The sequence below is a fragment of the Panthera onca genome, chromosome E1 (assembly GCF_046562875.1).
Source record: "Panthera onca isolate mPanOnc1 chromosome E1, mPanOnc1 haplotype 2, whole genome shotgun sequence".
Lineage (NCBI taxonomy): Eukaryota > Metazoa > Chordata > Mammalia > Carnivora > Felidae > Panthera > Panthera onca.
In genome coordinates, this window is record NC_138352.1 from 11,070,619 (window position 1) to 11,087,602 (window position 16,984).

Below are 16,984 nucleotides of genomic sequence, written 5' to 3' on the forward strand. Positions count from 1 at the left end.
GGCAGGCAGTACTCTGGGCCCAGGATCTGTTTCCTCCTGTGCCTCTTAAAACTTGTTTCGACCTACTGATTCTAATGGAAAGGATATTATCAACAGATTTAGACTAAGGTGTTACTGACTACTATTGGCCTCATTAATGAATAACTCAGAATTTCAGACACCTGTCACCCATCTGCAGGGGAGGCTGGCCAGTGCCACTGGCACCACTCTCCAGGACTCTCCGCTCACCGTTGCAAGAGTGGAAAAAAAAGTGCTGGCACACAGCAGGGGTCAGGCCTTTGAGCAGACATATGCGTGACTTGCTGGTCATCCTGGAAGACGGCAGATGGCCAGGAAACTTGGAATTTTAGAAAAACACTTGGTGGGATAAATTAAGCCAAGGGCCCTAACTGGCTCTGAATTGGACCCCGACATTTTATCCTTTAGCTCGGAATGTTTCTCGCCCTGGCATTTTCAATGAAAAGAGTTCTCCCTAAACCTAATGTCAAGAGACAAATCCCGTTCTTTCCTTTCTCAAGACCTTTGCTCAGATAATGGCTGCCTCCACGCCAACAACTCTGGAACAAGAAAGACACCAAAGTCAGTATTCTTTTCAGGCCACCCAAGGAGTTTCTAACACACAAAAGCACTCCTTTTTTTTTTTATTTTTTTTATTTTAACTTTTCTTGGATTAAAAAAAAGGGGGGCAGTGGAAGAGAAAGAAGCATGCTTAGCAAAAAAGAAAAAGAGAGAGATGAAAAGAAAGAAGTCTGGGGGGGAGGGGGCCGACGATCCCCGGCCCTCAGATACCTACCACTTGTTTCTGTTTGAGGGGCTTGACACAGAATGACCCATCGGTGTGCTGGAATGAAACACGACCGTTAGGACCAGGAAGCAGGGGCAGGAACCGGGCGTTGTCGGGCACTCCTCTCCATGACACCTGCGTGTGATGGCACACTCCTCACGCCGCGGGGCCTCATGAGCATCTAGTCTGACCCTTCCGTCTCGGGAAGAGGAGACTGCGGCCTCGAGAGCTGCAGGTCGCGCAGCACGCGGGCGGCAGAGCTGGACCGAGGCCCGAGGGCGGCCCCCAGTGTGGTGCTCCTCCCGCTCCGTGGGGAGCTGGGCCTGCCCTGCCGCGCTCAGGGAGCCGGCCTGTTGGCCGCACGCGTCCCCGCACGAAAGACAGCTAAACAGAAGCGAGTGAGGCCCTGTGAAGCTACTCACCTTTTCAAAAGTGCCCAGCAGTACATGGCAATGGCCAAAATACTCTGAAAAAAATAAAGGGACGCGGGTGAAGGAGAAAGCCAAACAGCACACCTTGCCACCCATCTATCTTCCCCGACTCCCCCCAACCCGGAAGACCAGACGCTCTGGGCCGTCAGGAGAAGGGGCCCGTCCCCTCACCCAGGGCTGTTCTCATCAGCCTAAGGAGTGCAAGGGGCATGGAAACTGGCTGCCTGATCCCCACGGCGGGGGCGTGTTGTTCCCGAGGCCACAGCGACTGCCCGGCCTGTGCACCACAAAAGGGCAGCGCGTAGAGCAAAAGAAGACAGAGAACGCCCATTACCGTCTCCTTCATCCACCACGGCGTGGACCACTAAAGGGTAAACCTCTCGGTCCAGATCAAAGCCAAGCTGAAGGGAAAGAAAAGGGGGGCGGGGGGGAGGAAAGACTTAACACGTTTAAATGGCCCAGTAATCCATCAGAAAGGGAGACATCGTCAAGAAGCATTAACTTCATCTCTGCTCTCGTTCGTCAACTTCGCGACCACCTAAGTCTGTTTAACTGGAGGCCACCGTTGCTTTCTAAAGTCTCATGGCTGTGAAGCCCTCTAACTGGCAGGTTCTTCTCTTTGAACGTGACTTTCTCAAAACACCCGGGGTGAACGCGCTACTTTGGAACAGAAAAGCTATCGACATGAGGTGTGTTTTAAGGGCAAGGAGAAGTTACAGCGCTGAAGAACATGGCCTCCCAGCATCTGGGCGGTCCGGGCACTGCCAGCCGGAGTCCCGACTAGGTCCTAGGCCCATCTGGGTCCACGTGAGGGACCTGCCTCCAGGCTTTCTCCCAGCAGCCTGTCACCGCCCCCCGAGGCAGCTCACCTCCTCTTCCGCCCACTCTGAGGGGTCCACGGTGTGGGAGGGCAGGCAGAACTGCTGGCCGACCCCTCGCTTGTAGTGCACCGTCTCCGACTGGTGGCTGTTGTCCTTGGGGATGTAGCTGTCCATCAGAGAGGGAGACAAAGCAAAAGTCAGTATCTAGCCGGGAAGGATCTGACCGCTTCCTCCGTCCCACGCCTGGTCTCAGTATCAACGGGCTCTAGGTACAGAAAAGGAAAGGAAATATTTCCTTCTAATGTGTCCTTTGCTCTTGCTTGGGAACGCTGTTAAGATTATATGTCCAACCCACACATCCGCACGAAGGTGGCTTAACAGATTTTTAGCAGCATCTTGATGAAATGAAAGGTTGTGCCACCATCTGCCGCTGCACAAGCTGGCCCAGATTGAAGGGAAAAGGCAAAGAGGTGGGGCTCTGCAGAAGAAAGTCTGAGCTCAGGAACCAGATCTCACCCGGTCCGTAGGTTTTTTCCCCACAGGTGAGCGCGGAAGGCTCGCCTGTCTGGGAGGGATGTGGCTCACCTGGCCTCTCGTTCTTACCTGGCAATCCCGTTCTGGAACTCTTCCGTGGCCTGATAGTAGATGGTGATGGCCACCCGAGCGTCAGTGTCAAAGGTGAACTCCACATTGTAGTGGACTTTAGCTCTGCCTGCCTCTTCTCCCAGGGTCTTCACTTCCTCGGCACACCTAGAAAACCAGGAAGACGTGGCGTTTGGGAGCTCGCAAACCAGTTTTCAATTTACCTTTTACAAATTTTTACACTTCATACATCGTGAGCTTCTCTCCAGGGTCGGAAACTTAGGCCCGCACCTTCATTTCGAGTGATGGCTGAACACCCCGTGAGCACTGCTGTTGGGCATTTAGGTGACTTCTGATGTTCTGCGGTGTTATAATGAACATTTGTGCACTTGCCAGACCTGTTTTTCTTTTTTTTTCTTTAGTTTTGTTGTAATCGAAGTTACTAATCACATAGCTTCGTTTCCACGGGGCTTGTTACTATCATAGCAGGCCCTCCCCCCTCCTTTCCCCCTCTTCAGAGACAATCTTTACCTCGTTTAGCTGATCATTGTCGAACTTACCTATTTTCTATACAATATGCTTAGATTATCCTTTTTATTTTTTTAAATGTTTTTATTTTTATTTTTGAGACCGAGACAGACACAGACACAGAGCACAAACAGGGGAGGGACAGAGAGAGAGGGAGACACAGAATCCAAAGCAGACTCTAGGCTTTAAGCTGTCAGCACAGAGCCTGACGAGGGGCTCGAACCCGTGAACGGTGAGATGGTGACTTGAGCCGAAGTCGGACACTTAACCGACCGAGCCACCCAGGCACCCCACGTGGATCATTCCGGACTCTTCAGTTCCAGGTGCTAGCCGCTGACTTCGTACTATGGGAACCAGGATTTCTTTCTCTTTCCTCGCGCTGCCCCATATGTAGTACCCACCCCCCGCCCCCCAGTACGCTCTATCTCGATTCTGCTAGTTCAGCACATCCGTGTCTGTCTTACTGTGATTATACGGACGTGGTTCCCGGCTTAGCCACAGAGTAATCTCTGAGTATTTTTCTTTCCCTTTTTCTCAAGAGTTTGTGCTCATTTCTCTTTCAGTCGCTCGGTTTCCTCGGTACTTTCTCACTAATTCAGACCCTAGCCCTCTGCTGGCCATCCGTCTAAATCTCTCCATGTCCAGAAGTGCCGGGTGTTCCATGCATTTTGTCTTCTTGAGGGGGGTCCTACCTGGACCCCAGGCCCTCTGTGCCTGGGTGCAACCACCCGGAGCCACCCTCCCCCCGTTACCCCGGGAAGTCCCCTCCACCTCTTTCCTGCATCTCCTGGCTTCTTCTTCCTTGGGGCACGCTTTCACTGTGGCAGAGCACCTCTTCCACTAGCCTCCTGAAAAAGGACGTGTTGGAGGGATCAACTTTTTGAGAGATTTTATTCTACAGTCACACCACACTAAAAGTTTGGTTGAGGGGCGCCTGGCTGGGGCAGTCGGTTAAGCGTCCGACTCTTGATCTCGGCTCAGGTCATGATCTCACAGTTTGTGAATTTGAGCCCCGCATCAGGCTCTGCACTGACGGCGTGGAGCCTGCGGCTTGGGATTCTGCCTCTCCTTCTCTCTGCCCCTTCCCTGCTTGTGTGCTCTCTTCTCTTTCACGCTCTCTCTCTCTCAAAATAAATAAATACACTTAAAAATGAAAAGATTATTTGGTTGAATAAAGAGTGCTGGGTCATAAATACTTCTAAAAAGCCATTTGAAAACATTCCTGCATCATCCTCTGGCGTCTACACTGCCTCAAGAAGCCATTCCAACTGCTGGCCCTTTTCCCTCTGATATATAATCTCTGCCTTATCATCCATTGAACTCAACACTCCAGTAGTCCTTTTTTTTTTTTTTTTTTTTTAATTTTTTCAAATGTTTATTTTTGAGAAAGAGAGAGACAGAACATGAGTGGGGGAAGGGCAGAGATGGGGAAACATAAAATCGGAAGCCGGCTCTAGGTTCTGAGCTGTCAGCACAGAGCCTGACACGGGGCTTGAACCTGTGAATGGTGAGATCAAGACCTGAGCTGAAGTCAGACCCTTAATCGATTGAGCCACCCAGGCGCCCCTCCAGTGGTCCGTTCAATTTAGAAACTCACGCCCTCTGGTTCTGGGAAGTTTTCTTAAATTAGTTATGCCGTTAATGATGATTTCCTTCCTTCTATAGTCTCTGTTCTCTTCCTAGAACCGTTATTGGATACGACACCTTGTGAACTGGCACTCTACGCTTTGGATCTTTCTTCTTCTATTTTCTGTATCTCAACCTTTTTGGGCCACTTTCTAGAAAATTTCAACTTTTCTTCCTCCATTCTATTGACATTTTCATTTCTGCTGTTTGTGAGTCTTGTTTATTTCCTAAATGGCCTGTGTCATTGCGTCCATGAAATAAGACAGCATCTACTGTCTCTGAGGCTACAAATGAGCTTTTTCTCTTCCTGCAGTTTTTATTTCCACTTAGTTATATTTTTTCCTGTTGGTTTGTTTGGCCCATATATTTTGTATTTTTTTTTTTATGTTTATTTATTTTTGAGACAGAAACAGAGCATTGAGTGGGGTAGGAGCAGAGCGAGAGAGAGACACAGAATCTGAGGCAGGCTCCAGGCTCCAAGCTGTCAGCACAGAGCCCGAGGCGGGGCTTGAACCCACCAACCGTGAGATCATGACCTGAGCCGAAGTCGGATGCCTAACTGACTGAGCCACCCAGGCGCCCCTCTTTTGTCTTTAAGTAGGCTCTACGCTGGATGTAGAGCCTAACTCGGGGCTTGAACTTAGGACCCTGAGATCAAGATCGGAGCCGAGTTCGAGAGTCGGACATTTAACCGAGCCCCCCAGGGCGCCCCTTGCCACCGTCTTTCATATTATAGGCACTCCCTATGCATCTAGGAAATCTAGGAATCTTTGGTTGTCTGCTCATCTTTAAGAAATTAAATCTCCGATTGGAACTCAGAATGCATGGTGGGGTTTGGGGACCCTGGGCTTCCCCAGGGACCAATCCGGGTCTTTGGAGGAATCTCCAAGGCCAGTCTCTTTGGTCTTCCCATCTGGGAGGCTCCTGCTCCTCAGAGACAGTGTTCCTCTCTTTGGACAAGGGCCTGGCAGCCAGCATTCTGGGGGCAGACAGTGTTGGGTGGTGGGCAGGCTGGAGGGTTCAGCATCCAGTGTGCCTAAATTCCCTTAGCCCCCATCTTTAGTACTGGGTCCAACTTTAGCTGTCCCTGGGTCTCCCAAGTCCACAGAGTCTCTGTTTTAACTTTTCACTGAGAATCGCCTGCCAGCCTTCTGCCAGGGTGTGCAGAGGGCAGCTCTGGCTGTGTGGCAAAGAGAGGATCTGACCACCTCTTGAGCAGGCTTCCCACCAATGCTCTTCATGTTAGCCTTGCACCTCGATATCCAGAGGTCCTGGTACTGCCATTTCCTGAGCCTTTGGGGGGGGGGGGGTCACAGTTCCACTGGGTGATTCTCAGCTTTTCCTTTGGCTCACTTGGGATCCTGATTTCACAGGCCTGCTGTATTATTTAACTCGTACCATTTGTCCCATTCCCCCACTTCTTCTGGATTTATGCTTTTTAAAATTGCTTTTTTTATTAAAAAAAAATTTAACGTTTATTTTTGAGAGACAGAGTGCAAGCAGGGGAGGGGCAGGGGGAGAGGGAGACACAGAATCCGAAGCAGGCTCCAGGCTCCGAGCTGTCAGCACAGAGCCCGATGCGGGGCTCGAACTCACAAACCGCAAGATCATGACCTGAGCCGAAGTCAGACGCTTGACCGACTGAACCACCCAGGCGCCCCAGGATTTATGCTTTTGAAAAAAATGTTTGTTTATTTATTTATTCTGAGAGGGAAAGAGAGAGCATGAGCAGGGGTGGGGCAGAGAGAGAGTCAAAGAGAAGGAATCCCAAGCAGGCTCTGCACTGTCAGCACAGAGCCCATGCGGGGCTCCATCCCACAAACCATGAGACCATGACTTGACCTGAAACCAAGAGTCAGAAGCTTAACGGACTGAGCCACCCAGGCGCGACTGGATTTATGCTGTTGAAAATACTCTTATTAGTGGGTTTTGACAGCAAGCGAAAGATGTTCAATCCTCCATTTTTACCTGGAAATCTGTGAATCAGTATTTACCCTATTCTCATAATCTCAGAAAAACAGACCCAAAACACCCTTCACCTTAATATTTATTGAACAGCAGGTGTTTTCTTCCTATTATCTTGCTGAATTCTGACAAGAGCCATTAAAGGTAAAGTGTGGTGTAGCTCTCTACGTTACGGACGGGAAAGGACTTATAGGGTGAGGGAAAGCGGAGAGAGTGGCCGACAGCCGCTGGCTCCCGAGGGCTCACGGGCCGCGAGCCACTCTGCTGCGGCGGGAGCTGCCCCACGGAGGGTGAGCACCCGCCTGCAGGCTGCTCCGCGCACAGAGCAAGCACCTCCTTGGCTGCCTGGTCCCGAGTTGACTCCAGGGCTGGGGAAATCGTTGGGGAAGCTGTCAGAACTTCAGGGACAAATGAAATACTGTATACAAATCAGGAGAGAAACACAGAAGTAAATTAGTGGTTGCTTAGGCCTGAAAGAGGGGTTTCAGGGAAAATGTGGAGTCACCAGCAGTGAGTTCAGGGTCTCTTTTGGAGGTGATGAAAATGTGCTAAAATTAGATGGTGGTGATGACTGCACAACCCTGAATATACTAAAAACCACTGAATTGCACACTTTAAACGGGCGAATTGTACAGCATATGAGTTACGTCTTAAAAACAATGATCAGAAATAAAACTTCCTACTGCTAACAGGACTGACCTATACGGGCATAAAATGGACTCATGAGTCATCTTCCTTGTCCGTTCAGAAAAACCTGAGATCTGTGATTTGCCCTAGCCAAAGCTGTCTTCCCGGGGGACCAGTGGGCATCAGATTAGCATGCTACCTGGAGGGCAGCATCAGTGTAAAAGTTACACTATCTTACGGACTGTACAGAGAAGGTAAATGTTGAAGATACTTAATAATGATGATGATGATTAACCAGACAAGGACACAAGGAGTTCCTCTGAGGAAGGACACATGAGATGAAGAATAAATTAAAAAGTAAATATAAGCAATAAAATAATGCTTTTATATTCCAACTGCAAATATCCCATTTTTCCACAAGCTTGCTGAGGTAGCTGCAAGATTCACTGTTTCCCCTCAATAATTTTATTTATTTATTTATTTTGAGAGAGATAGGGGCGCCTGGGTGGCTCAGTCGGTTAAGCGTCCGACCGGCTCAGGTCATGATCTCACGGTTCATGGGTTCGAGCCCCACGTCGGCTTCTGTGCTCGCAGTTCAGAGCCTGGAGCCTGCTTCAGATTCTGGGTTTCCCTCTCTCTCTGCTCCTACCCCGCTTGTGCTCTGTCTCTTCCTCTCTCTCAAAAATAAATAAGCATTAAAAAAAACAAAAAAAAACCAAAAAAAAACTAAGAGACAGTGAGCACGAGTGGGGTAGAGGAAGAGAGAGAGGGAGAGAGAATTCCAAACAGACTCTTTGCTGTCAGGAGCTCAAACTCATGAACCACACGATCATGATCTGAGCCGAGATAAGAGGCTCCGACACTTAACCGACTGAGCCACCCAGGCGCTCCAATATATATATATATATATATATATTTTATCATAAAACAAGAATAAAGACTGCTTCTGGGAAAGGGGAAAGTCTTTCATGAACACAGACTCTCACATAAAGTTCTGGACAATCTGGATGCGGGAAGACCTAATCTACGTGGACAGGGGCTGCTCGATCACTGCCAGGGCAGTTCACATCCTTGAGGCCAGGGGAATGAGACTCAGGGTCTGGCAGCAAACTGCTCTGCTAGTCTCTTGAGGGGTGGGGGAGGGGAGCTGCTCCGCACCTAGAACCGGGCCTGAGCCCCAGCCCCAGGGGAACTTACTTTACAAGTCTTAGTGTGTCCTTTCGGATGTTGATCAGGCTTCTCAGAGTCTTCACAGGTTCTTGGGGAGGTGGGGCGGCATAAGGAAACTGTCGGAAGCAAAGTGAGAAGGCAGCATGTTTATAGAGACCAGTCACTGTCCCCGGCTGGTACACAGCTTCAAGGCTGTCAAACAACAGCTTTGGGAGGTGAGACGGGAAGGCGCCACTCTCCTAACTAAGTGAGGACACCGGGACCTGACATGTTAAGTGAACTTGCCCAAGGTCACAGCTAGTGGTAGAACGGAGATTCGGAGATTCGATTTGGCGTCAAAAGGGCGAGATTTCTCTGCCTTTTCCATTAGATGCAGTTCATTTGAGTCAGGATTCGTAATGTGAGTAACTAATAAAAACTCTCACTGAAGTTCCAAATACCAAAGGACATACTGTGGCCGAGTTAATCACAAAAGGCTTTTCCATCTGACCTGAGACGACAGGGAGCCAGACCTGCGAGGTTTTTCCTTCAGTGAAGCCACATGGTGTCTTCGGGATTTAGGGACCGTAAATAAAAGAGAAGCCCATCCTGTGTACAGAGCTGAGGCTGCAAACAGTGAAGAACAAATTTTCCCTGCAGCTGGTTATATAAAGCAGAGTCCTTTAAAATGTGAGCCAAGAGCTATTTTGGGGTCCTAAGAGGTCTGTGCTTGCCTGTCATTTACCTTATGCTTTCACTCTTGCCCCACTTAGAGGGCTGGATTTGGAGTTCTGTATGATGATAATGTGATAAGAAAGGGAAAACAGTAGAAACGTTAAGCGAGACTTGCTTTCAGACAGTTAAGAATGTTCTAGTGTTACCTGGACAATATACGTTTTTTACATATAATTCACAGAAAACCCGCCAGTCTCTGTAGCTTGGCCAAACTGTGGTCCTCCTAGGCTCTAAGAGTCTACCTCCTAGTGCTGGGATCAGAAAATAGGATGCCCACATTATACTCTAATTGTGCCTTCACAGATTTTTGCTGAATGTGGCTCTTTTTCTTGGGAAACATAATTTAACCCGCGGTACGTGTGATTTTATGTATTCAGTATGACTGCTGATAATTCACTTGTATGACATGGGACCCTTAAGAAAATACATTCAGTCTACAATCATGCGCCTTCAGATTACCCACCTTGTGGGTATTAGATAGCAACATTTTACTTTTTCATGGATACATTAAACATGTATTCTTTTAAAATACAGGGTGGTTGGCTTTTCTAATTATAAAGCAATACATGTTCAAGCAGAAAATCTGAAAAACACACAAACACTACAAAATCAGCCATAATTTCAGCACTCAGCAACACCAAAGTTAACACTGCCGAATATGTCTCTCCAGACAGGCATCTACCCCCTCACTCATCCATCTGTCCATCTCCCTGTCTACTTACCCACCCATCTCTGTATCTCTGCACTGTTTCTGTGCAGAGATATCTATGCAGCCGTGCCCACTAATTTTTTCCGTTTCTCATTTAGAAAGATGCGGTAAACACTTTTAAAGTCTGTAATCAATCTGCCAATGTGGCTACACACATCAGAGACAGCAGCGTACTTTCTTTGAAAAATTCCATATTATTCAATGCTTTCCATTGGTTTTCCTTCTTCTTCTTTTATTTGTTGTTTTTGCCGATACCAATGTTGTGGTGAGTGCCTTGTCCCTACATTACTGCATGCTTGTTTGATTACTTCTTTAGGACAAATTCCTAGAAGTGGAATTACTGGATCAAAGAGTAAGCATATTTTGAAGACTTTAAAAAATATTTTGCCAAATTGTTTTCCAGAAAGCTGATTCCAATTTTGCTCTCCCACTGGCAGCGTATGAGGGGGCTTTTCTATAGGAAAGCTTCAATTCTAGTTCAGATCCTCTCTGTGGCCTGTTCCCCTCCCCCCCCCCCCACTTCCCTAGGCTGTCACACTAAAGGAATTTAAAACAATTTTAAAACAAGCTTAAGCAAAAAGTAATTAGGCGAGAAAATCCGACACAAGTGCTAGTCTATTCTAAAGCCAAAATAAATGACTTTGGGATTAAAATTTTTTTCTGGAGTAGCAAAGTTAATCATATTCATTTGCACAGGTACTTGGGAGTTATCCATAACTCCTGAGTTTAAAAAAAGAAAAAAAAAAAGGCGATTCTTCCTTCTTTCTTCACCCTTTACCCTCTATACCCCCAAAAAAAGAAAAACAAAAGGAAAGTGAAAAAGAAAAACTAATGCTCTTCGTCCTCCACCTCGAATAATCCCTGAGCCTCAATCCTCGGTCATAAAGGTACTGATCTCAGAGGTTTTGTCTATCAGTCCCTGACCAGACCAAACTTAATTCTTTGTCCACTCGTCTTTACCTAAACCCTGTCTTCGTTATGAAGAGTGAAGCAGAATCCCCGAAACTGCACTTAGGCGTCCTTCGTGAGGCTGTTCAGTTGATGTGCTCCAGGATGATGCCTGAGGAACAGGAAGGCATTCCATACGCCCACCTTGAGCTTGAGGCAAGAAGTCAGGATATGCCCTGCAGAGGCTCGACAGTCTTCCTCCATCGGTGGGCCTGGTGGCATGCTTTGTCCAAGACAGAAAAGGCCATTTCTTCCCACCGACTGGGCTAATTGTGCCAGGGCACTTGTATCTAGTGGTCCTCCTTGTCACCACTCACTCCCGAGCTCAATGGATGGTTACCGAGTGGATCCTGAGTCTACTATGTGCCAGGACCATGCTGGGTTCTTTGGATATTTTGTTTTTCATTTTACTTTACTTGATTGTGGTAAAATATACAGAACATGAAAATGTTCACCTTCACCATTCTAAGTACACGGTTTGGTGGCCTCACGTACATTCACATGCCGTGCTTCCGTCGCCACCATCCGTCCCCAGTTTAAATACATTTTTATTCAATAGGCTCAACGCTGGGAGACGTGTTTGCCATGCACACCAGATTGTAAAGTCCCGGACGAACTCAAAAATTATGCTGGCTGATGGGATAAATGAAGAAAGTCAGTATTAACATCCTCACTTTGCAGATAAAGAAACTGAGATTCAAAAGATTTTATGATTACTGAAGATCCAGGCCTAATAGCAGAATCAGGATTTGAACCCAGAACCAAGAGTTCTGGTTCTTTCTCTTGTAGCTGCCTCAGCTAGTGCAGGGCAAGTCTATGGGTTGTTCTGATCCCGGGAGTATTCTAGGAACCTGAGCAGAGCGTAGAGAGCCTGACCGTTAAACACTCATTGCAGAAGGCACCGCATCCTGCTCAGGTTCTGCAAGTTACAGTCGAAACTCTGGATTCCATCCTTACGCTTACTTAGCCAGCAGTACATACAAAAGCATACCTAATGCCATGCTCCTTTTAAATTCTAACAGGAGTATCTAAGGTCTTCTCAGAGAAAAGCTTTCTTGGAGCACAGCATGACAAACTCCTTTTGTTTGTAAGATCTAACAGCACCTGCAGGAGACACAAATGTACATTCAGGGTATGGCGGCCACAGCAGGGGCAGTCACTGCTCCTCTCCTGCCCGAGGTGCTCAAACGCATGGCACTGAGAGAGATTTCTAGAGCACAGTGGGTTCCTCTAAACTATTTTCAAAGCACAAAGATGGGTACCCATCCATTCGACACTCTCGCTTCATCCTGAGTACTCCGTGCTAGGCCTGGGATTCAATGAGGGACCCGGCACACCTCTCCTGGTCCTGCTTGTAAGGGGCCCAGAGCCGTGACAGCTTTTGTTGGGCCACTGCGCTCACTGGCCTGCTGCTTCTGCACTGAAATAAGACCAAATCTCAGAATAATTTAAATCCCAAACACCTCATGTCCAGGATAGGAGTATGGTACAGGCTCAGCCAAATGAACCCTTTCAATGAGCCCCAGGGGACTGCCAATCAGGGTTCCCTGTGAATACTGAGCAAGTTCCTCTTTGGCCTTTTATCCTGGTGTTCATCAGTTTCCTTTTACGTTAGCCTTACGCTGGCCAAGTGCCACCTAGTGACCAAATGTGGAACTGCCAGTTTAGACTCAACAGAAGCATGCGTTGCTGGGTGTGTGAGTGTGTGTGTGTGTGTGTGTGTGTGTGTGTGTGTGTGTCTGTATACGTACAAAGTATACACACGTATATATGTGTGTGTGTATCAACCATATATCCTAGACTTCTAAACCATTCTAATTTTCAAGTATTTTGTTAAACCACCCCAACGGATGCACACATTTTGTCGTAGAAAATATGGTCACAAGGCATGTAAGGTAATAGAACATCTTATTTTAGTTGTAAATTATTAGGCGATTCCCAGTAGTCTATAAAAAGGGCTATAGCCATTCATAAAAATAAGCAATTAACTTCAATAAAAAAGTTTTTAAGTACATAATTTGCTAACGTTTACTATTAGATTTAGGCCTGATCAGATGCATACAGCCTCCCAGATTTGGCTGTGGGGGGGCTCCTTCAAGGTGGTTACTGTGTCCTTTGACATGCCCCCATTGTTTTCTGAGCACTTCCTTACTTTCTGGTCCCACAAGATATTCCAGGTTAATCTTGTGTTTTTCTCTGATCCCCGGAATTGTTCCAAGGGGCCCTGGGGTTCATTGAGAGAAGTCTACCTCATGCCATGACTTAGTCACTAATCGTTCACTAATGAACACTTGGTCTGTTTCTAGTTTTCACTATTACAAACAGTGATGCCATGAACATTCCTTGGAAGAAATCTTAATAGAAAAAAGAAAAAAACAGGGAAGAAAAAAGGTGGGGGAGAAAAGCAAATTCAAATGCACTAATGCAGTTTTTATTTAGGAAAGCAAAGGCCCCAAATGCCAAAAACCTGCTTCCAAAGAGAGAGGATATTATTTTAGCCAATCTTCAATGATTAAAATAGAAAAGAACTCATTTAATATATTAGCAGTCTTGTAATATTTGTACTAAAGAATCAAGTAATAGTTACTATGGAAACCGACATCTGGGGTCAGACGAAGAACTCATTTACAGCACTACAGAAACCCTGTCTTTTATAGATTTTTTGGATTTTTATATGTAAATGTCACCTCCTTTTTATTTGATGTCTGCTTATGTTCTCAGCTTTCGCTATTTCCCCTCTTCTCAGATGTGTAGTGTGTCCTAGACTCACCAGTGGGTATTTTTAGAATTGCGATGCTTTAGAACATTTTCTTAGATCGGTGTCAGGGGAGAACAGTTTAGTCTCGGCTTGAGTGCTCTGAAATGAATTTGCCTATTTACCAGCTGCAGCGCTGAGACAGACTGTATTGTCCCTGCTATAGACCAGAGCATCAAATAAGCTATATTCACAGCTGTTAAAAACCCTTTTTCACGAATCTCCCATCCAACCCTCGTGGGGAGTCAATCACCAGTGTAGAAAGACTGGCGATCACAAAGCTGACAACATACAAGACACTCTTTTCGCTTATATCAGAAATGTGAGGGACACACCAAGAGGGTGTCACACGATGACCTGAACACAAAGATGCTCTGTGTTCAGGGTTGGTTACCAAAGGAATCAGTCCAAGAAGGCAGCCTATTTATAGTCCGTTAACTCTTTTGCAAGGTCTCCTGGCAGGAAGCACACAGGACCAATGTCATGGCCATGTGACATCACATCTTATGTTGACCTTTCCCAAAATATTTAAGCCCTAGTATGAGTGTGCCCAATTAACCAAGTCTCTCCAATCCCTCTAACCGGTGATAAGAAAAACATGGAAAATCCACTGCAGAGTAAAGCATCCACCATGAAACCACACGGATCTAGGTCAGTGACCATTGCTATGTACTGCTTTGGTGACAAATGAAACCTACTCGACTTTCAGTTCCCCACTGACAGAAAGCCCTCGCCAAAACCAGGCCCCTCCCGGGAAGGATCAGGATAAAGCACAACCCAATCCTACTGTGCTCCTAAAATAAAAGTACCCTCCTGAGGATGAGCTGTTTTTAGATATACAGGGTTTTGCCTAACACCAGCTAATTTTAAGGGGGGTTAAAAGGGAAGAAGTAGTGCTTTTATTAAAGCAGACACAGTCATCTTTTCCCTCCAGGCAAGTTGGTAAATAATGACTAATGGCCAGAGAAACTACTTTCAGACAAGCACTCCATTCCAGACGCCTGACTTCCGGATTTCATCTGGTCAGAAGACTCATAACCCAGCTCACAAATAAGAATCCACTTTTAAGCAAGAGATTTTGAGATGCCTGACACTGTATGCGAAGAATGTGTCCAAAGAGACAAGCAGCAGCATTAGCTGAAATAGGTATTTTAATACACAACACCTATTTCTCCCCCAATGAAGCATATGAATGTTCTAATGCCACCAAATGCTAGTTTTCTGGTCATTTTTTAAAAATGTTTACTTCCTTATTTTTAGAGACAGCGTGTGCACGTGGGCAAGAGGCAGAGAGAGAGGGAGACAGAATCCCAAGCAGGCTCCTCACTGTCAGCACAGAGCCTGATGCGGGGCTTAAACTCCCCAATTGTGAGATCATGACCTGAGCCGAACTTGGGACGCTTAACGGACTGAGCCACCCAGGCTCTTCGTTTTCCAGTCATTTTGAAACAGGCATTTTCAAGAGGCCAATCCCTAAGAAGGGCAAGAGGAACAAAGCCTTCTTCATTCCATATTTCAAAAAACAAAAAACTGGGGCGCCTGGGTGGCTCAGTTAGTTAAGTGTCTGACTTTGGCTCAGGTCATGATCTCATGTTTCTTGAGTTCGAGCCCTGCATCAGACTCTCTGCTGTCAGTGTGGAGCCTGCTTCAGATCCTCTGTCCCCCTCTCTCTCTGCCCCTCCCCCGTGCTCTCTCTCAAATAAATAAATAAATGAATGAATAAAAAATAAACATAAAAAAAAAGCAAAACCAAAAAACTGTAAACTGCTCTGCTGTCTTCCTGTGCCCCACTGAAATATACTGACTCTAAAACTATATAAATGAGGTCCAAGGTTAATCACAAGAGTTGTCAAGTCTCTTCTCATATTCCTGGAAAGAAAATATGCTCTTGCCTGAAAAAATGACAGTATGAAATACGGAAATGGTTAAGTTTATAAGCCAATCAGTTACAGGATTCTCATCCCTGGTGCGGTCTGGAGACTTTGGCGAGGCTATCTATTCACAGATACAGCCCTAGGAAGAACGCCATTACTCTGAATCGGTGACCCTAATGAGATTTTATTTTCTTTAGCGAACCACAAGATATGGAAACCCCATGTAATTAGAACAAAATAGCATGCAATAAAAATCTATAGCTCATGTCTGATGGTTTTAATTTGTAAGTTATTAACATTACGATCTGTAGTCTGCCGCTAATTTAACAAGGTGATGAGCTCCATGTTGCCCTGCTAAAGTTCCAAAAGTTGTGAGAGCTCTGATTATTCTTCAGCCACTCCTTAGTAGCAGTGAATACCCAAGGTTCCATAACCCAACTGAACTACTTTATTTGGCTCATATGAAAGTCTAAGCTCATTTAAGTACTGTATATAGTGAAATCTAGCAGCTAGAACTGTAACTATTGTCCTGGATGGTGAGTCTCAGAGACAAAATGCACATATAACAATAAACCATGTTCAGAGTCCGGCCTGAAGTTCGATTTTTGTCACTGGCTTCCCTCTCTTCGTGGGATCCGTCCCCGTCCCTTCCTTGGCCTCCTACCTGAGATCTCTGCACCTCTCTGTGCCTGTCATCTCTCAGCCTGTTCTTGCAAATCTCCACTTCTTCAGCCACATGCTTTAACATCTCCAATTTTCCTATTCCCAGCAACCGTGTCTCTATGGCTCTTCCTCTTTTTACCGATTTCCTGCATGCTGTGAAGACCCTGAGCTTCTGCTTGTATTTCAGGGCTTGTCAGAGGTGATTCCAGTTCATCAAGAATAAACAGGTGTCCTAGTGTTAACCAAAAGCTTCCTGAGACTAAAGACGGCCAAGTTCCAAGTTGAACCATGGTGCAACACAAAGATGGATACAATGGATAATAATTCCCCAAGAAGCACTACACCATCGCATCTCCCAACATCACGAATCTGACTCCTACGTTTGTAATTCGCGGCCATGAACACAAAGATCCTTTAAGCGCCGGATAATAATCTGTTCGGAAAGCACAGCTCCGTAATTACGTGGGCAGTGAAAAGTACAGCAAGGGGATTTAGTGGCTGGCTTCTAACAAATAAATTATGGAAAAGGAAAGGCGTATAGTGGGCAAACCTGACAGATCCCACTTGGACCAAGTGATCAAGGTCACCATCGCCAGTAGTAAGTCATGAGCTATCAGGTACCTCTGAGGTGATGCGATCAGAGGAGCACTTCCCTCTGTGGTACTCTTCCCCCAAATCTGCAGCCTTGGTCTAATTACCAGAAAACCCAAACCAAGGGAAGTTCTAGAGAATATCTAACGGTACATCTCAAAATTGTCACAGTCGTGAGAAATAAGGAAACACTAAG

The 16,984-nt window shown here is 46.4% G+C and overlaps 1 protein-coding gene across 3 annotated transcripts in view; it reads right to left on the bottom strand.

Annotated features, from left to right (window-relative positions):
• RNF157 (ring finger protein 157) overlaps positions 1-16,984 on the bottom strand; it is an 82,337-nt gene that overhangs the window by 20,084 nt on the left and 45,269 nt on the right. For all 3 annotated transcript variants that reach the window (XM_081791112.1, XM_081791110.1, XM_081791111.1), the window contains exons 3-8: positions 8,562-8,650; positions 2,640-2,786; positions 2,085-2,202; positions 1,550-1,616; positions 1,207-1,250; positions 790-841 (exon numbers count right to left, since the gene is read on the bottom strand). In XM_081791112.1, the coding sequence (XP_081647238.1) occupies positions 790-841; positions 1,207-1,250; positions 1,550-1,616; positions 2,085-2,202; positions 2,640-2,786; positions 8,562-8,650 (517 nt within the window). The remainder of the gene's footprint in view (positions 1-789; positions 842-1,206; positions 1,251-1,549; positions 1,617-2,084; positions 2,203-2,639; positions 2,787-8,561; positions 8,651-16,984) is intronic.